The sequence below is a fragment of the Nannospalax galili genome, unplaced genomic scaffold (genome assembly GCF_000622305.1).
Source record: "Nannospalax galili isolate Female #2095 unplaced genomic scaffold, S.galili_v1.0 scaffold344, whole genome shotgun sequence".
In the NCBI taxonomy this organism is placed as follows: domain Eukaryota; kingdom Metazoa; phylum Chordata; class Mammalia; order Rodentia; family Spalacidae; genus Nannospalax; species Nannospalax galili.
Genome location: NW_008352153.1, coordinates 175,074 through 196,813, shown reverse-complemented (window position 1 = coordinate 196,813; position 21,740 = coordinate 175,074). Strand labels below are relative to the sequence as shown.

Here is a 21,740-nt window from a genome sequence, read left to right as displayed (position 1 = left end):
AACAAAAAAGACAGAGAAAAGATTCACAGCTAAATAGCTAGAATTCTAGACTTACAACAGTAATGCTCTAAAACTGAAGTAAAGAGGGATGGGAACACAGCTTAGTGTCATGGGTTCAATATCTAGTAACAGGGAAAAGGAGGAGGAGGAAGAGGAGGCAGAGGAGGAGAAAAGATATATATAGTGCTGGATAGCTTTAGTGTCAACTTGACACACCTGGGTTGAGGCAGCCTCAATTGGGGAATTGACTTCATTGGACTGGCCTGTGGCCATGTCTATGGGGCATCTTCTAGATTGTTGAGTGATGTGGGAGGGCCCAACCCACTCTGGGTAGTGCCACCCCTGGGCAGGTGGACCTGTGTTGGATAAGAGAGCAGGCTGAGCAGGGGCCAGGGGAGCAAACCAGTGCTCCAGCTCCTGCTTTCAGGTTCCTGCCCTGAGTTCCTACCTTGGGCTCCCTGATGAACTGCAACCTGGGAGTTGTAAGCTAAATAAACCCTTTCCTCCCCAAGTTGGTAGTGGTCAGAGTGTTTTGTCATAGCAATGAAGAAACAAACCAAGACATACACATACATACCTGTCACACTTTGGCAGCCAGTACCTTTACCCACTGAGACATTCTATTGACCCTAAATAGATTTTTTTTTTGAAACAGGGTCTCTCTATAGCCCCAGCTGGCCTGGAGCTCACTATGTAGACAGGCTGGCCTTGAACCCAGAAATCTACCTGCCTCTGCCTCCCAAGTGCTGGAACTACAGGCATCTGCCACCATGCCTGGCATGAAAGCTATATTTTTAAATGATATAACTTTGGACTCTCTTTATTATTATATATATTATATGCCTCAGAACAAAGAAAATCCTTTGCAGAGGCACTATGTCTGTATACACACAAACTTTCAGACATGAATTGGTAGAAAAGAGCTGGGTTATTTTCACCATTTTTTCATGTTATTATTCATGTATTCTTCCCCTTAAATCATCAAATATCGATGCTAAGTGCTTCACATATTGTTTGTGAACAAATATTAGTAAGAACTCTTTGTTATGTCATCAAACACTATGTATAGTGCCATCATTCATCGTTAGTTTTGGCAAAAATAAATAACAGATTGTGAGTTTGTTTTGCTTGATACAGGATATCACACTGTGGCCCAGGCTGGCCTGAAAATCATGGAAAGCTTTCTGCCTCGGTTTCAAGAGTACTGGGGCTACAAGAGTGAGCAACCATGCCTGTGTTAGATTTGGAGTTTTTGTGTTATCTTTTCAGGTTGGGGCAGATAGGACGTAAAGAGATTATTACCCACATTAAAAAAGTAAATCTTGGGCTGGAGAGATGGCTCAGTGGTTAAGCGCACTGACTGGGCTTTGATTCCCAGCACCCACATGGCGGCTATGAACCATCCTTAACTCCAGTCCCAGGGGAATCCAAAGCCCTCTTCTGACCTTGGCAGCATTGCACGACATGGGTGCACTCACATACATGCAGGCAATATGCTCATACACATTATTAAAAAAAAAAAAAAAAGTAAATCTTGCCCATCTTTAATCCCAGCATTCAGGAGGCAGAAGCAAGTGAATCTCTGTGAGGTTGAGGCCAGCCTGGTCTACAAGGCTAGTTCTAGGCCAGTGGAGGCTAAAGGGAGATCCTGTCTCAAAACAGAAAACAACAACAACAACAACAACAACAACAACAACAACAACAACAAAAACAGAACAAAAAATAACATTGGGGACACCAAACCAGCAGAGTAACATAGAATAGATCTCCTTACCTGGGTATCATCTCCACTTGGATTCTTTTTTTTTTTTTTTGAGACAGGGTCTCCCTGTAGACCCAGTTGTCCTGGAACTCACTATGTAGACCAGGCTGACCTCAAACTCACAGAGATCCACCTGCTTCTGGCTCCTGAGTGGTGGGATTAAAGGCATGCACCACCATGCCAGCTTCCACTTGGTATTAAAGTTAGCTTCCTTAATAAACCAAAACAAACAAAAACCCCAGGTACTTCGCATATACTATTAGGAGCTTATTCTCTACAGTACTCTAAATCTACTCCAGCTGTTAGGAACTCATTAATATTTGGCTTAAGCTTCAAGTGGCTCAATTATGAGTCATATCCTGGTTTTTGACAACTCCAAAGTTTATATTACGTAGCTAAGTCTTACCTTAACTACTAAGCTAGACAGTAAATCATTTATGTCTTCTGGGCCCTATTTTCCTATTAAAAGTTCTTTCCAGGGTAATAATTTCTGATTCTAAAAAGGTTTTGGTTTCTTGTTGCAGTGCTGGAGGCTGAACCCAGGGCCTCACATGCTAGGCCAATGTTCTACCACTGAGCTATATCCTGGTTTTTTATCTTTAGTTTTTTTAAATGTATTTATTTTTATTTTATGTGTATGAGTGTTTTGCCCACTACATACATGCAATTCCCCTGGGGACCAGAAGAGGACATTGGAGTCCTGGACTGGAGTCTTAGGACAGTTGTTGGCCACCATGTAGGTGCTGGAAAGGAATCCATGTCCTCTGCAAGTGCAACAAGAGCTCTTAACTGCTGAGCCATCTCTCTAGCCACAGGTTTAGGTTTTTTTTTGTTGTTGTTGCTTTTTTTTGAGACAGTCTTCCTATGCAACCTGGGCTGGCCTGAACTTGCAGCAATCCTCCTGCCTCAGCCTCCTAGGCACTGACATCACAGGCATGTCACCATACCCAGCTTTTATTTTTTAAAACATTCATTCATTCATTGTGTGTACAAGCAAATGCTACAGCACACATGTGGGGGTCAGAGGGCAGGGTTCTCTCCTTTCACCATGTGGGACCCAGATATTGAACTCAGGTTGGCAGTTTTGGAGGCACATACCTTAACCTGCTGAGCCATCTCACCAGCCCATACTAAGCTTTTACAGTTTGTTGTTGTTGTTGTCTTTTTGAGACAGGGTCTCCTTGTAGCCCCAACTGTCCTGGAACTCACTATGTAGACCAGGCTGGCCTTGAACTCACAAAGATCCACCTGCCTCTGCCTCCCAAGTGTTGGGATTAAAGGCATGTGCCACCATGCCCAGCAGCTTTTCCAGTTTTAATAAGGGATTTCACTCAGTATAGATAAAAAAATGGAAGTAATTTTGTATTCGCCATTATTCCCTACCAAAAGTTTAAAAATAGTCTTTGTATATGCTTCCAAAATATTCTTTCAAAATTACCTTTTTGTGTGTGTGTGTAACTGGGTCTCATTGTAGCCCAGGCTAGCCTCAAACTTTCTATACAGTCAAGGGCAAGCCTGAATTACTATCTTCCTGTCTCTTCCTTCCAATACTGGGATTTCAAGCATACATCCAGCTTATGGGCTGTTGTGGATAGAACTCATGGGCTCATGCATGTTAGGCAAGCACTATCTGCTGGGCCCAATCCAATGCCTCAATATCCAGCCCTTCAAAATTAGTTTCTGGGGGACTGGATAACCTAGCATGTGTGAGGGGCCCTACATTCAATGCCCAGTACTACAAAAATATGTACTTTTTGCTTTGTCTTAATTTGATATTGAAATAGGTGGCATTTAACCAAAATTCCTATTCTAGTAGGTATAAAGAATTTTTTTTTCTTGATTTAACTAGAGGAAGATTTAGACTAGGAAGCCACAGCAATGACCTTAGAGGTTTTGCAATTATGAAGTTAGAAAGGACTTTAACAACTATTTCACAGCCTCTTGAAAGGATTACATTCAAACCCCTTAAATAAAAAAAAAACAACAAAAAACAAGATACATAAATTACAGAGCTAAGGAATGTTGTGCTAAAGAATGTGTGTGTCATAATACAGCTGCCAGTGCCTCAAAAGGCCCCTTGCTGTATAAAATCTATCCTGCCATCTTCTCTTGCAGAGCAGGAGAGACACAAAGATGCCAATAGCAGGGTCGACACCAGCCCCTACTGCTTCAGGAAAGTCCAAAACATCGGTAGTATAACATGTCAACAAATTAATCAACAGTAATGTCAAAGAAAGAAAAAGATCCAGAATTACCCTAAAGAGCACAGCTTCTATCTAGCTTGGCTGTCAACTCTGGAAATAGGTATCTTGGTGATAAAATGCTATTTTTAACTTAATCCTTTACTATAATTTTTGTCATTTGGAAAAAAATGTAAAGATGATCATAACTACAAATTGATTTAAAAGTAAACAAGCCAGTGTATTCCTGTGATTCTAGCTACTTAGGAGGCTAACACAGAAGAACTGTTCAAGCCCCCAAATTTTAGACAATGCCTGGACAACACAGCAAGGCCCCATGGGGCAAGGGGGTGGGGCAACACCACCAGACAGGGATGGTGTAGGGAACTGAGATCCACATGACAGGAAATACTCTTGGGGAAAAAACTTCATTGCAGAAGGAAACCTTGGTTACTTTTTGTTTGTTCATATTTATTTTTTATTTTTATTTTTTGGTCTCTTTGAGACAGGGTCTCCCTGTAGCCCCAGCTGGCCTGGAACTTGCTATGTAGACCAGGCTGGCCTGGATCTGACAGATTTGCCTGCCTCTGCTTCCTAAATGCTGAGACTATAGGCATGCACCACCATGTCAGCCTTAATTACCTTTTTTTTCCCTAAAGAAAGTTTGACTAAAAACTTTTCAGCTTTCAACTATGAAAGAATACATCTTTCACGTATTATATATTACATATCATATTTCACTATTATGAAGGTATCTCCAATAAGACTAACAGTGGAAGTATAACATGTCAACAAGTTAGTCAACAGTAATGTCATATGGATATATTTTTTTAAATAGGAAAGCTTTTTATTTTTGACAATTTATCCATCCATCCATCCATCCATCCATCCATCCATCCATCCATCCATCGAGTCTCATTCTATAGCCCTGGCTGGCCCGGTACTTGCTATGTGTTCAAGGGTAGCCCTGAACTTGAATCTTTAAAAAGTAAGAAACATTCTCTGATTCCTCAGTATACACCACTACCTTGGAGCCACTGTGGGAGGACCACACCCATGTGCATTCAGGCAATACTAACTGAATGCAGCAGGGAAATGTGAATGAAGTTGTGAGAGGGAGGTGTTTGGGGACATGGAGGATGAATACAATCACAATACATTGTGTAATGCATGAAATTCTTCAAGAATAAATACAGGCTGGAGAGATGGCTCATCAGTTAAGAGCACTTGTTCTTGCAGAGGACTGAATTCAATGTCCAGCAACCACAACTGGCAACTTACAACAAAAGCCTATAATTCCACCTCCTGGGGAACCCAATGCCTCTGGTCTCATAGGCACATACTCTGCTCATCTCCCCCAATGCACATGCGTTAAAAAATAAAAATAAGCTGGGCATGGTGGCCTTTAATCCCAGCACTCCGGAGGCAAAGGCAGGCGGATCTCTGTGAGTTTGAGGCCAGCCTGGTCTACATAGTGAGTTCCAGGACAGCCGGGGTTATAGAGAGACTCTGTCTCAAAAAGACTAAAATAAAATAATAAATTAAAAAAAAAATTGAAGTCTAATCGTTTTGTGGTGGGAATCTCAATTCAAGCTGTCCTGGATTACTGCTTAACCCCTCTTATCCAGGTCTACAGTAAGAGCACACAACAAGTGTAGCAAAAAGAGTATGAAAAACATGTAAACTGTAGATAAAGGCTAGAGAGATGCTCAGTGGTTAAGAGCACTGACTGACCTTGCAGAGGAACCAGCTTTGAATCCTAGCACCCACATGTCAGCTAACAACCATCCGTAACTCCAGTTCCAGGGGATCCGATGGCCTCTTCTGATCTCTGTGGCCATTGTCTGACATTGGTACACTTACATAAATGTAGGCAATACACTCATACACATTAAAAAAAACTGTAGATGAAGCAAGTAATAATCAGCTATAACTGTTAAAGAGATTAGCCACCATTAAAAGAGAAACTTTCAGCTCAGCCCTGGGACAATGAGAAAGGCTCCCTAAAGGCAAGACCCTACCTGCTGAAGGCTCCAAATTAATTTAAGATAGGGTCTCAGGTAGCAAAGGTTGGCCAGGAACTGACTGAGGCTGAGGATGGCCTTGAACACCTGATCATCCTGCTTTCACCTCTGGAGTGCTGGGATTACAGGCCTGTGTGTCAGTCACCGCCCAGTTTAAGGCACTGCTGGGGACCAAACCCAGAGCCTCTGGCATGTTAGGCCAGTACTCTACCAACTAAGTACATTCCCAGCTCCAAATTCATTTGACAGAAAAGAGTCTAAACTGTGAGCGGTTTCCTTCTTGAAAACAACCACCCAGGGAAGTATTTCCTCAGGGTCAGCCTGGAAGTAACATAGAGGCCAATGTTACAGTGGTCCAAAGGGGTTAGCTACATTTGGGGTTGGAAGCAGAATTTGGCAGCAAGATCCATGTGGTATTGGTTTTATAGGCATGAAAGACGTAAGAATGACTGGGTCGTAGAGGCTTCAGCTAAGGTTCCAGAAGCCAGAAGCCAGACAATGTGTAACAGGGTCAGATCCCCTGAAAGGAGGCCCTAAGGGGCCACTACATAAAGCTGAAAGGTAAAGCCTAGGTTGCAATGAATGCTGGAGATACCTTGGGATGTCCACTGAAGAAAGCTAAAGGCATGGAATAGAGCTGGTCCTATAGAGAGGCTCTGTGTGCTGCAGATGGCAAAGCTGGAAGGGTGGGGCTACCCAAGTCTTTTAAAGTTCAAATGATTACGATATGAGCCCCAAATGTTAGACCAAGTAACTGGAAGATTTGGTGTTTTTCCTGCTGGAATTTGGTTTTGTTTTGGTCTAATCAGTCCTTGCTATGCTGATTCCTGATTCTTTTCTTCTAGAATGGGAATGTTTACTCTGTGTCACTGTATGTTGGAAATACATAACTTTTTTTTTTTAGGTTTTTTTTTTTTTTTTGAGACAGAATTTTCCTGTAGCTCCAACTGGCCTGGAACTCACTATGTAGACCAGGCTGGCCTTGAACTCTCAGAGATCCACCCGGCTCTGCCTCTGGAGTGCTGGGATTAAAAGTGTGCACTGCCACACCAGCTACATACCTTGTTTTTTTGTTTATCTTTTTGTCTTTTTGAAGCAGGGTCTCCCTGTAGCCCCAGCTGTCCTGGAACTCACTATGTAGACCAGGCTGGTCTTGAACTCACAGGGATCCGCCTGCTTCTGCCTCCCAAGTGCTGGGACTACAGGTGTGCGCCACCACGCCCGGCTCATACCTTGTTTTTTAATGTTATAGGGGCTCACAGTCAAGAGACTGCCTGAGTCTCAGAATAGACAATACTTTGAACTGTGTTGGACCTGTTAAAGACTATGGGGACTTCTGAAGTTGAACTGAATACATTTTGCATTATAAGATAGCCATGAGTCTAGGAGTAAGGGATGGAAAGTTACATATAGTTTTTAAATTTTATTTATTTTTATTTAATGCATATGAAAGTTGTGTCTGCACGCACGCAAATGTACCCCAGTTGTGTAATGACCTTGGAAGCCAGAAAAGGGTATCTGATGCCCTGGAACTGAAGTTACAGTGGTTGTTAGCTACCATGTGGTGCTGGGAATCAAACTCGGGTCTTCTGCAAGAATAGCCAGTGCTCTTAACCCCTGAGCCATCTCTCCAGCCCTGGAAAGTCATAGCTTAAGAGTGATGTTTGGGTGACAAGTTGACAAGGGGTAGATTTGTGATGGTTAATACCGTCAATTTGACAGGATATAGAATCACCTAAGAGACAAATCTCTGGGTATATCTGTGAGGGAGTTTCTATATAGGCTTAACTGAGGTGGGAAAATCTACCCTAAATGTGGGTGGCACCATTCCATAGCTGAGGTCCTAGACTGAATAAAAAAAAGAGAAAGCAAACAAAGTACCAGCATTCATCCCACTCTACTTCCTGATGGCAATGTGACCAGAAGCCTCATGTTCCTGCTGCCATGCCTTTCCTGCCATGGATGACTATACCCTTAAACTGTGAGCTCAAACAAACCCTTCCTTAAGTTATTTTTGGCAAGTATTTCATCACAGCAATGAGAAAAGTAACTAATATACCCTATCCCAAACAAATACCACATTCATTTAATCAACACTTTCTAAACTCCTACTATGTGGTAGACAACATATTAAACAGTGAAGCCAACTCCTAAGCCCAAGGAACTCATTCTAAACCAGGATTCTATTAGGGATATATAAAGACCGAGAAGTGTACAATAAAGATTGCTTCCACTTCATCAGTTATTGAACTTGCATGGGTTTTGTTGCTGTTATTTGAGATAGGCCTCACTATATAGCTCCAAGTTGACCTTGAACTCACTATATAGGCCAGGCTAGCCTCAAAGCAGCTATCCTTCTGCATTAATCTCTCAAGTACTAGGATTACAGATGGAGCCACACCTGGCTTACTGTATGGTTCTTATGCGAAGCTCTTCTACCTTTTCAATAGAACTGATTAACTTACAGTTACCACTCTCTCCTCTGTTCTATGCTTTTTTAAAAAGACAGATTCTCATGTAGCCCAGGCTGGCCTCAAATTTGACATACAGACAAAGATGACTTTGAACTTCTAATCCTCCTGCTCTCATCTCCCAAATGCTGGGATTAAGGCATTAGCCACCATACTTAGTTTATGCAGTGCTGGGGATTAAACCCAGGGCCCCATGCAAGATACCAACTGAGCTACATTCTGAGTCCTGTACTATACTTCTTTAAAAATTTATTTATTTTTAGTTTTTTATGTGTGCTTTGCCTGAATGCATGTAAGTGCATCCATGTCATACAATGTCTGCAGAGGCCAGAAGAGGGCACTAGATCCCCTGGAATTGGAGTTAAGGACAGTTGTTAGCCGCCATTTGGGTGCTGGGAACAGATCCAGGTCCTCTGCAAGAGCAGTGCTCTTAACCACTGAGCCATCTCTCCAGCCCCCTGTAACATACTTTTTACAGCACATATTATGTGCACTGAGAATTGTACCTCTTTCTTATTGATCATTTCTTGGTGGCAGGGCATTCCCCTGTAGTCCTTTGTACATGTGGGTATAGCCACCATCCTATATATACAAACCATCATTTGTTTTGTTAAGTCTGGCAAATTTTTCCAGATTTATTTTGTTTGAAACACAGTCTTACTCTGCAGTCCAGGTTAGCCATGAACTCTCGAATTCTCCTGCCTCAGCCTCCCAAGTGTGGGAATTATAGACCTGACTCATCTTGCCTGGCGTTCCCTCATCTTCTAGCTAGGAATAATTTTCTCCCCTTTTGATCTTTTATGATATTCTAAGCCAGTACTTCTCAAACTTAATGTGCTTATGAATCACCCAAGGACCTTGTTAAGATAGAAATTATGATTAAGGGAGATTGTGCATAACTATGTGCCAAGTAATGCTAACAATGCTGCTCTGAATATATAAACCAGAAACAGTATTAGTTATTTGTTTGATATAAAGTAATGGCATCTAGCTACTCAGGTACTCTGGAAGCTAAGGCTGGAAGACCACAAGTTCAAGGCCATCTTGGGCTACATACTGAATTAGAGGCTAGCAGGAGCAATTTAGTGAGACTGTCTCAAACTGAAAATTTAAATAAGGGTTGAGAGTATAGCTTAGTGGTTAAGCACTTGACTAGCCTTCCCCCACCCCAGGCTTGGGGGAGGGGGATTAAAAAAAGGAATGGCAATGCCAGTCGGTCCGTCGTAGTGCACACCGATAATCCCAGCACTCTCTGGGGCAGAGGCATGCAGATCTTTGTGAGTTCTAGGCCAGCCTGGTCTACACAGCAAGTTCCAGGCCAGCTGGGGCTACAGGGAGACCCTGTCTCAAAAAGGCCAAAAAATAAAAATAAATAATAATAATAATTCTCACACCATCTCTGTAAGTGTGCTTTTTCTTTTATAAAGGATACGATGGAAGCTTACAGGATCTATATAACTTGCCCATTGTTACGTAGCTACTAAAAGAATTGGGATTTTTTTTCAGGTGGAGTGGTGCTTGCTTTTACTCCTGGCACTCAGGAGGCAGAAGCAGGTGGATCTCTATGAGTTTGGGACCAGCCTAGTCTACATGCCAGCTGGGGTTACATAGTAAGACCTTATAAAATAAATGAATGAATGAACTGCAATTTTTGCTCAAGTCTCTGGCAATAAATTCTGTAAATTTTTAGTTATATCATCTGTATTAGTAACTCTTCCTGTTGTATGGTTTTATTTTGGCTTATAGTAAATTCTAGATATAGTCCATCATGGTGAAAGAGGAATGGTGGCAGGAGCAAGAGGCAGCTAATCACACTGCATCCATGGTCAGGAAGCAGAGAAGAATGGGAGGTTGAGTCTGGGCTATAAGATCTCAAGGTCTGCCCCCAGGGACCACTTCCTTCAGTGCAGTTCCCTCTCCTAAAAATTCCGTAATTTTCCCAGAAAGCATCACCTGGAACCAAGTGTTCAAACACAAGTCTATTGGGGACATTTCACATTTAAATCAGAACATCATCCTAAATGAATGCTAAGTTTCACGGTCCTGTCTAGTCATTAAAAGAGAACTATTACACCAAGCATGGTGGCACACGCCTTTAGTCCCAGCACTTGGGAGGCAGCGACAGGCAGATTTCTGTGAGTTCGAGGCCAGCCTGGTCTACCTAGTGAGTTCCAGGACAGCTAGGGCTACAGGGAGATCCTGTTTCAAAAAAAAAGAGAGAGAGAGAAAAAAACACTATTATATTTTATTGGTGCGTGGGTTTGTTTGCCTGTGAAGATCAGAAGTCAACTTGTTGGATGACGGTTTTCTCTTCCCACCATGTGGGTCTGAGGAATGGACCTCAGGCCATGAGGCTTGGTGCCTTTACCCACTAAGCCGTCTCACTGGCCCCTTACAGATGTTTTGTATATACTATTCCTTCTAGAGTCTGTCCAAGTCTTTCATTCTTTTGAGACAAGGTTTATTCTGTAGCCCAGGCTCATGTAGAACCTGTGGTGATCCTCATTTCTCAATCACCCAAGTGCTGGGATTACAGTCGTAAGTCACCACACAGGATTTAACATCTCTCTTAATCATATATATTTTTTAATTTTATTATTTTTATTTTATGTGTATGTGTATATTGTCTGCATGTATGTAAGTGCACCCATGTTGTGCAATGCCCATAGAAGACAGAAAAGGGCATCAGATCCCCTGGAACTGGAGTTATGAACAGTTGTTAACCATAATGTAGGTGCTCAGACTCAAACCTGGGTCTTCTGTAAGAACAGCTGGTGCTCCTAACCACAGAGCCATCTCTCTAGCCCTCTCTTAATGATATTTATCCTATTTGCCCACACCTTTGTTCTCATTCTACAACTCAACTACAGTCTATTACTAGTTTTTAAAAATGGTATTGTTACATTATCTGACAGATTAAATTTATACTTTAAAAATGGTAACCATGCCAGGAATGGTGGCCCACAACTTTAGTCCCAGCACTCAGGACACACAGGCAGGCAGATCTCTGTGAGTTTAAGGCCAACCTGGTCTACAAAACAAGTTCCAGGCCAGCAGGGAGACCATGTCTCAAAAGACCAAAAAAAAAGATAACCATTACTATTTTTAAACAACTCAATGACAAAAAAAAAGGGGGGGAGGGGGACAAAACCAAGAGGGAAACAAACTATACTTCATATGTTGGGGAAAAACCTAGGTTCATCTCTAGACTGAAATATCTTTTTGTTTTGTTTTGGTCTTTTTGAAATAGGGTCTGGGACTAAAGGCCTGAGCCACTACAATAGACTGAAATTTCTAAAGCTAAATTAACTTTTTGTCTTGGTGAGTTAACTCTGGCCCTTGGAAAGTACATAAAGTTAATAAAAGTAAAATCCAAAAATTGCTAGCAGAAGATGATTCAGGTTACAAGGAACTGAACTGAAGGAAAAACAGTTCCTATGAAGGAGAGAAATCTTTCCAGCACAATCACTTGCTCAAAACAGTACAAGCAAGGGGCTGGAGAAATGGCTCCACGGTTAAAAGCACTTGCTCGTCTTGCAGAGGGCTATAGTTTATTAGTTCCCAGCATCCACAAGGGCCCGTAACTCTAGTTTCAGGGATCCGACGCCTTCTTCTGGCCTCTGGGAACACCACTTATGCATGTGGTGCCCATACATGCAATGCGGGCATACATTCATACACAAAAAGTAAAATAAAACTTTTTAAGAATAAGAAAATCTGCAAAGGCTATCCACTCAGTCGGATTCCTGAAATTTCAAATGAACCTAGCTCCACTTCTCTCAACAATGTGGTCAAACACTGCAGCCTGGGTGGAAAACAGGGATCCAGGCAAGAAGTCAAATTCAATAAAGACCACGAATCCTTTGACGGAAGTTATTTACCGTGCCAAATGTAACCTCAGCGGAAAAGGCTGTTCTATTAATAGCAGAGGAACATAGCTCTACTTTGTTCTCCTTCCACCCTCCGCTGTTCTGAGTACCTACGAGTCATTTCAGAGAACCCTGAGCAGGCACGGGTCCACCTGCAAATAGGCCCGCGAGCAGCGGCAGCAGCAGGCCGAGCTTCCTGGGCCGGCACCCCGCCCCCTCCCCGGCCACCCGGGGCCTGGGGGAACGCCCGGTGGACACTCCCCGCGCCTCACCGCCCCGCCTTACCTTCCGCGTCCGCGGAAGAGACAAAGGTGAAGTCCCCGTTGGCGGGCGCATAGGCCGGGGGCGGGCCGGGTGGCTGCATCCCGCCGGCCCGAGGCTGTGCCTGAGGAGCGGCTGGGCCCAGGCCTCGGTGGCTACACGCACACTAGCGCTACCAGGCGGCCTGTGAGCCGGGAGGCGACAGCTGGAGTGAGGGCGGCGACGCGCAAGCCTGTCCACCCAGCGGCCCCCCGACGCAGCCGCACCGAAGTCCAACGGGTGGCGAGCGCCCAAACACCAGGACTCCGGCGCCCTGACAGGACCATAACAGTGACAGCGCCGCCCGGATTGGCTCTTTGTAATCTGCTCTCCCATTGGCTGCCGTAGGAATGTTCTGATTGGTTCGTTCTATTGTTGATGCCGGAAGTGTCCCCAGGACAGGAAGTTCACTCTGATATCTCTGTTCCCCCTGTGGCTGCTTAATCCAACCTCCCTTCCCCCTTTTTAGCTTTAGCTTTTCTTTATAGAGTGTCTCCGTTTTTTGAGAAAATGATTTTTGCAGTTTAGACTGTGGTGGCTCACGCCTGTACTGCCAGAAGTCTGGAGGATGAAGCAGGAGGATTGCCATGAATTCATGTCAGCCAGGACCACAAAATGAGACGTCTCAAAAAACCGAAAACATGAAACAAAAAATACTTAGGTTTCAAGGTTTCAGCCTCTCATATGGCCCCAAGATTCTGCTGCCTTTACTCTGTGTAGAATCTTGACTTAAGTTATGCATCCTGTCAGAGCTTTAGTTTCCTCACCTGTTGAATGAAGGGTGCTGGATTGGAGAATAGTTGTAGTAAAACAGGTAAGATGTAAGTTGCCACCCAGAGACTAGAAATGTATTCTACCCACATTCTTTTATAAGGAAAGCAATAGACCAGAGAGGATGAGGTATTATATTACTGAGCTTGGAAACACTGGGAAAAAGACCATCAGACTCAGTTCAAATTTTAATTGGTCAGATTTATTTAGAGCTGTAGCCGTCTGTGGTCCCCTAGTCAGATTTAGGACCCACGCCCCTAGGGTGGAACTAGATTTTAAAGGCAAAAACTGAACTGGCTCAGCAAACTTCCCTAAGTTACTCCATTTTGTTCAGAGCCATTTCAGCAGCAACTTTGCTCCACACCAAAAGGAAAAGGGGGGCAACCTTGGGCCTTTGAAAATTGCCCTCACCATGAATCATGGAATGTGCTAATTCCAGATATTATATTTTTACTAACCAGCTTATTTTCGCTTCTGTAACCTGCTTGCTCTCTTGGGTCACCCTGACACAGGGCACAAGACCACCCTTGTTATCCTGTTATTGTATGACCACCTAGAAGTTATTTACCTTGACTGTCTTATTTTACTTGTTATGGCTAAAGCAGTTGGCTAGTTTTAAGGTCACAAAATTTGATGCCAAGTTTATGACTGTATCACTTGTCTGTATAATGATTGGTTGTTGATTAATAGAGTCAAAATTCTGCTATGTTGTACAAACCTGATTGGTTCACAAATGTCCTGTTTTAATAATAATTCTGTAATCCTATAAAAACTCTGACTTAACAATCATCAGGGCTGCTTCTACTCCCGAGATAGACAGCCCGGCCGGTCGAAAATTAAAATTTACCTTGCTACTTTTCTTAAAGTGGTGTTGGTGATTTTTTACAAACTCTGTCCTATAACAAAAACTACAAATACCATAAGAATTTAATCACACATGACTAATGCCAGGTGGTCCTGAATATGGTCAATATACCCAAGTTAGAAGATAAGCAAACTACTGAAACCAAAGCAAACTTGTATTAGTTCTCCTAATGAGGTATAGAGACCTTGGCAGTAAGGCACGTTCTGATTAAGTGTAGCTATTATGTCTGGGAAATCCAAGGTCAGCTACTCCAAAGAAAATACTCTTCTAAGCGGAAGCAACTAAGTTCAGGCACTTAACCTTGAAGCTGGCAATTTTTCTAACTTTTGAAGTCTAAAGTGGCTGCTTTATACAAAATGAAGTTACTTTGGCTATTACAATTTAGGGGGCTCCATTTGGTACCATAACAGTTACAATTAAGATGGTACCTAAGCCCCCACTAATTTCTTGTCAGGTGCTTGTTCCCTGTCCCGATAAACTTCCCAAAGTGTATTAGCTTGCCTACATTTTGAAGTGTTCAAATAAATATAATTAAATTTAATATCCAAGCTATATCAATGTGGCTTCCATTTTGGAGAAGTCCAGAGGGCATATAATGAAACACACTTGGAGTGATACAAAATGGATCAGTAATGAAGCAAAGGAAAGTTGCACCCCCTAAAATTTCAGGTGGAATTTGGGCTAGTTTTCTCACAGGAGGGAATAAGTTGGTAATTAAAGGATGAATAGAAATTTACAGGCAGAGAAGTAGGGAGATGTGTGTTGCATCCTGGGTCAACATTACAGAGATAATTTACTGGACTTGGGAAAATAAAAGTCATGGAGTTTTCTTTCAGTTTAGGTTTCATGGGAAGGGATGGCTGAAGAGGAGATCTCATAAATCGGGTTTTTTAAAAAAGATTATTAAATACCTTGTAGGGTAATCTGTAGTGTTTAGGTGTTTTGGTTTGGGTTTGGGTTTTTTTTGTACAATGGAGTGATAGTCCTTTTAGAATTATTACTTAATAGCTGGAGAGATGGCTCAGTGGGTAAGAGCACTTGCTGTTCTTTCAGAGGACCTGCGTTAATTCTCAGCACCCATGTGTGTTGGCTCACATCTGTCTGTAATTCCAGTTCCAGGAGATCCAGTACCCTCTTCTGGTCCTTGTAGACACCAGCATGCATATGCTTATACACACATAAATAAAAATAAAATATTTTAAAAGAATTATTATTATTATTGGTCTTTTTGAGACAAGGTCTCCCTGTAGCCCCAGCTGTCCTGGAACTCACTATGTAGACCAGGCTGGCCTTGAACTCACAGAGGTCCGCCTGCCTCTGCCTCCCAAGTGCTGGGATTAAAGGCGTGCACCATCACACCCAGCTTAAAAGAATTATTAATAAAAATAGACATATTGAGAATATCTTGATTTGGAGGTTGTGACTTGTATGAGGATTTTTGTAGATATGTACATCATGTAAAAATTATTTATATTTTATGTTTATGAGTGTTTTACCTGCATGTATGTAAGTGCACCTATATCATGCAATGCCCACAGATGCTAGAAAAGGGCGTTCAGTCCCCTGGAACTGGAGTTTGCCACCACGTGGTTTCTGGGAACCAAATCTGAGTGCTCTGCAAGAACAGCCTTAGTTGCTGAGCCATCTCTTCAGCCCCCAACATATTTCTTTTTGAGGTAGCTCATATTTCTTTTTGAGGTAGCTTACAATGTAGCTCTGGCTAGCCTGGAACTCTATATAGACCAGTTTGCTCTGGAACTCACAGAGATCTGCCTGCCTCTGCCTCTCAAGGATATGTACATAATTCTTGAACTAGAGTTATAGCTCTAGAGATAAGAAAGAGGAAATAAATGAGATGTTAAGGTTAGAACTCATAATTAATTATAAACTGCAAGATATTGAGAATGAAGAGGTGCTTAGGATATAGGATATTTTCATGTTTCATTTTCTCTTCTCTGGATATTCTTTTTTTTTTCAAGGCAGGATCTCATATAACCTCATAGTCTGTATGTTCCTAAGGATGACCTTGATCTTCTGATCTTCCTACATCCATCTTCCCAGTAATGGCATTACAGGCATGTACCACCACATCTGATTCATGCAGAGATGGGGATTAAACCCTATACTTAGTGAATGCTAACCAAACACTCTACCAACTGAGCTACCTCCATGGTCTCTTTCATGGTTCTTGCTTGGCTGCTTGAAAATGCTGCTAAATGTGGAAAAAATAAGGGTAGAGAGATAGCTCAGCAGGTAAGAGAACTTTCTGCTTTATCATAGGACCTGAGTCTAGTTCCCAGGATCCATGTCAGGTGGCTCACAACTGCCTGTGACTCCAGCTCCAAAGAATCTGATGACTTCTTCTGGTTCCTGAGGGCACCCTCACACACATCAGACACACACACACATACACACACACACACACACACACGCATGCACGCGCACACCTGTACAAATTAAAAATATTTTTGTTTGTTTTGTTTTAAGACAGGGTCTCCCTGTAACTCCAGCTGGCCTGGAACTCACTATGTAGATGAGGTTGGCCTTGAACTCACAGAGATCCGCCTGCCTCTGCCTCCCGAGTGCTGGAATTAAAGGCATGTGCCACCACTCCCGGCTAAAAATCTTTTTTTTAAGTGTAGAAATAGAAAAAGAATAGGTCTGCTAAGATGGAAAAGTATTGAGCATAATAAGTTAAAAAATATGTCCAGTTATTAACTCACAAGCACGCAGTGCTCACGATAACAATTCTGAATTAGAAGCTGGGCATGGTGGCACACACCTTTAATCCCAGTACTTTGGAGGCAGAGGCAGGCGGATCTCTGAGTTTGAGGCCAGCCTTGTCTACATAGTGAGTTCCAGGTCAGCTGGAGCTACAGGGAGACCCTGTCTCAAAAAGACAAAATAAAAATTCTGAATTAAAGATGTATCATGACAGTAAACAGTTCATGTTGGTCAATACTCTAATGATAAAATCCAGATCAGACTGCTGTTCAGGCCACAGTACCTGCAGCAGCTCTCCTCTCGAGGTCAGCTGGAGCTACAGGGAGACCCTGTCTCAAAAAGACAAAATAAAAATTCTGAATTAGAGATGTATCATGACAGTAAACAGTTCATGTTGGTCAATACTCTAATGATAAAATCCAGATCAGACTGCTGTTCAGGCAGTCTTACAGATATTAACAGGCATCTCAGGGAGAATTGTCTGTGAGTCTCTAGCTAACAGACCCCTAGGTGCTGGGATTTCTCACCTGGGAGAAATCCATCAAAGGGAGTATTGGTGGTCACACATTCTGGTCCCCACCTCCTTCCTTACCTCCTGTCAGGGAATCTGAGAGTCTGGTTGGAGGCTTATGTTGTGGAACCCCTCCTTTCTCAGAGAGCTATAAGTAGGGACCTCTTCTCTGCCACAAGTGTCTGAGTCCTCTCTTCAGAATTCTGCCATGATATCTGTCTCTGGCACTAGAATCTGAAATTTCCTTAGAGCCCCAGCCATACTATCCTTTTGTCTGTCCTTTTTTCCCATGGCATTAATAGACCCCATTATGAAAAGTCTCAGGTGCAGGGTTCAAAGAGACACAGACAGATTGTTGGGGGTAAGACATTTATTATAAGAGTTACTAATGCCATGCACAGACACAGAATTGCATCTTTGAGTATGGTGAGATTACCCAGGAAGAATGTGCTGAGAGAGAGGAGTGCAAGAATGAAACACTTGCCAGGGCTGGAGAGATGACTCAGTGGTTAAGAGCACTAGTTGCTCTTGCAGAGAACCTGGGTTCAGTTCCCAGTACCCACATGGTGGCTAACAACTGTTGGTAACTCCAGTTCCAGGGAAGCTGACACCCTCCTCTTATCTCTGTGGGCATTACGCTTATATACATGCAGGCAAAACACTCATACACATAAAATAAAAATAAATAAATTTTAAAAAATAAAATGAAATATTTAGGAACTCCAACTAAAAAGCTATCTAGGACAAATTGGCCCACAAAGGAGTGGGATGAGATGTGAGGTGATTTTTGTTTTGTTTTGTTTTTTGTTTTAATTTTGAGACAAGGCTTTAACACAAGCTGACCTATAACTCAATATGTAACCAAGGCTGGCCTTGTATTCCCGATCCTCTTTCCTCTATCTCTGAAGTTCTGGGAGGCCAGCCTGTGCCACCATGCTTGGCTATGAGTTGAAATTTTAAGTAAGATAGGAGTCCAACTTTTTTGGGGGAAAGTTGGGTTTCTTTTTTTTGAGACAGGGTCTCCTTGTAGCCCCAGATGACCTTGAACTCACTATGTAAACCAGGCTGGCTTCAATCTCAGAGAGCTCTGCCTGCCTATGCCTCTGCCTCTCAAGTGCTGGGATTAAAGGCATGCACCACCACACCAAGCTGTAATCTGGTTTTATTTGGTATCTTTATAGTCTAGGTTTTTTTAAAAAAAATTTTCTAGTATAATATTAGTCTTTTTAAAACTTTAGCCTCTTAAAATTGACTGAGGTGTTTATATTTGCTGTCACCACTGGCGCATTTATTCTTTGCATCTTCTATTGTGCTATTTGTATTGCCGCCTTAATTTCATTTCCTTGTCTCCTTACATTATTTTCTCTTTTACTCTCTTGAACACTAACTTTGGCAAACCTGAAAATGACTTAGAACATATTATTGATATATAGTTTACTTTTTTGCGAATTTCATACAATATATTTTGATCATATTTAGACCGAGATTCAGTTTCATTTAAGGGTGAGACTCTTAGCAGGGGACCAGGCTCTCTCTCTCTCTTCATACATATATATACATACATATATAAACATATATATGTATATATATATATATATATGCCTATCAGTGTGGGTCTATCTACCTGAGCCTGATCAATCTATCTGGCATCACACCCTTAAAGAAAACTGACTTTTCCTTACCCAGTAGCCGCCAGCTGCCAATAGTTACTTTTGACTCATGTTTCTTTTGTACCCTCTAGAGTGATATTCTGTTTTGCAAAGTAAATATTTGTATTTGAAAACTTTAGACTAACTTTGTTCCCTTATTTTTCATATTCAAGTTTTCATCTCCTTCTGCCTCAAGTAGACATTGAGGGTTTCCCTATTTGGGGTCTATTGGTACTAAATCTATCTGCTGTATCTGTAATTTTTAAAATATTTTATTTATTATTTTATTTTATATATATGCATGTATCACCTGCATGTAAGTAAGTGCACCCTTGTCGTGCAATGCCTGTGGAGGACAGAAGAGACTGTTGGATCCCCTGGAACTGGAGTTACGGACAGTTGTTAGCTGCCATGTGGGTGCTGGGATTCGAACCCGGGTCTTCTGCAAGAACAGCCAATGTTCTTAACCACTAAGCCATCCCTCCAGCCCAATATCTATAATTTTTAATTTGTTTTTATTTTATGTGTATGAATGTTTTGCCTGCATGTGTGTAAGTGCACCCATGTTTTCCAGTGCCCATGGAAGCTGGAAGAGGGTGTCAGATCCCCTGGAACTAGAGTTAAGGGTGGTTGTTAGTCACTACATGGGTGCTGGGAATGGAACCCGGGTCCTCTGCAAGAGCAGCCAGTGCTCTTTACCACTGTGCAATCTCTCATTTCTGTTTTTGTTTTGTTTTGTTTTGTTTTGTTTTGTTTGAGACAGTGTCTCCCTATAGCCTCACCTGGTCTGGAACTCCCTATGTAAACCAGGCTGGCCTCCATTTTATGAGTACTGGGATTAAAGGTGTGCACCACCACACCCAGCTACAAATCTTTTATTGCTAGGATGTGGGGGAGGGGGGCTCACAGGACAGCAAGTCCCAAGGATTCATCCATCCATCATCCATCTCTGCCTTCTGGAATTGCAGACATGTTCCATGCCACTCAGATATTTATTTTGCAGGTTTTTAGAAGATATTTGTGCAAGGGATACAATTATGGATCAAGGGTGATTTTTCCTCAGCACATTGAAGATATTCCATTACTTTTTGTTCTCTAGCTCCTATTGAGTAATGAATCTTCCTTTTTTCTTTCCTTCTTATTTTATTTTAAATATTTTATTTATTTTTATTTTATGTGTATGAGTGTTTTGTCTGCATGTATGTAAGTGCACCACATGTGTACAGTGCCCTCAAGAAACAAGAGGGTGCCAGATCCTATGGAAGTGGTTATGGATGATTACGTTGTCATGTGGGTGCTGGGAACTGAACCCAGGTCCTGTGTAAAAGCAACAAGTTCTTTTAACTGCTGAGCCATCTCTCCATCCCCTCTTTCCTATTTTAAACATGGTCTCACTAACTCACCTTGTAGCCTAGGAATGGCCATTCACTCATGGCAAGCCTCCTGCTCCAGCCTCCCAAATATTGAGAGTACAGGCATGAACCATCACACTCAGTTTGAGTCTTTCTTTCCTTTTCTTTTCCCCTCTTTCTTTATTTCTCTCTTCCTTTTTAGTTTGTTTTTTGTTTTTTTATTTATTATTTATTATTATTTTATTTATTATTCTTATTTTATGTGTATGAGTGTATTGCCTGCCTGTGAGTGAGTGCACCCATGTCGTGCAATGCCATGGAGGTCAAAAGGTTTTGGATTCCCCTGGAACTGGAGTTAAGGACAGTTTGTAGCTGCCATGTTATGGGGCGTGCGTGCTTTCTCTCTGGGAGCACTTCCAGAATGGCACTCCCCCGCCACACCTGGCTAGTCGCTGGTGGGTCTGGCCACAGGCATCTCTGGCCGTGGCAGCGGGTGCCCTGCAGGCTTTTCCCGGCGGCTCTCGCCGCTCCTGGCTAGTCGCTGGTGGGTCTGGCCACAGGCGTCTCTGGCTGTGGCAGCGGGTGCCCTGCAGGCTTTTCCCGGCGGCCCGGGTCCTGTGTCTCTGGAGCTTCTCTGCTGCAGAAGCGTTGTTCTGCCGAATCCTGTCCCTTTCCACCCATGTACTTTTCCTCAGGATGCGAGGTCCACTGGCCACTTGGGCCTCACGGGAAGAAGTACGGGGACAGCAAAAGCTAGTATGTCCACGAGTTGGTAACGAGGGAGTGCGCCCCCCAGAGAGATTGGGCCGCCTGTAGTGACACAAGACTCAAGACTTGGCTTAGTCTGTGTTACAGCTTTATTCTCTGAGACCCAACTCTCTGTGTCCCAGCTTTCTGCGACCCAGCTCTCTGCAGCCCAATTCTCTGACTATTAAGAGAAAACTAAGACATTTATACCGTTGGGGTAGTGGTAAAAGCTTTGGCTGTTAGATGCTTTGTGAGGCATTCTATTTACATATGGAAGTGGGTTTCTGCCAGCCTGCTGTCTGCTAGGAAAAATCACAGGAAGGCATGGTATCTTTCAGAGACAAAGGCCATGTTTATGTTATGGCATTTGTGGCCGACACTTCAAAAGGAGAGACAGGAAAGATGCCAGGAAGACACCCTGCTTACGAAAGGAGCCCGCAGCACATGATCCCGAGCTGCATGAGCTGTCCGGTGTGAAGGGGCTTCGACTTTGCATAACAGAGGCTCCCAACAGG

The 21,740-nt window shown here is 42.7% G+C and overlaps 1 protein-coding gene across 1 annotated transcript in view; it reads right to left on the bottom strand.

Moving 5' to 3' along the window:
• Positions 1-12,912, bottom strand: part of Yipf4 (Yip1 domain family member 4) — a 34,239-nt gene extending 21,327 nt beyond the window's left edge. The window contains exon 1 of the mRNA XM_008849044.3: positions 12,592-12,912. Coding sequence (XP_008847266.1) covers positions 12,592-12,670 — 79 coding nt within the window. The 5' untranslated portion in view covers positions 12,671-12,912. The remainder of the gene's footprint in view (positions 1-12,591) is intronic.
• Positions 12,913-21,740: the final 8,828 nt, after the last annotated feature.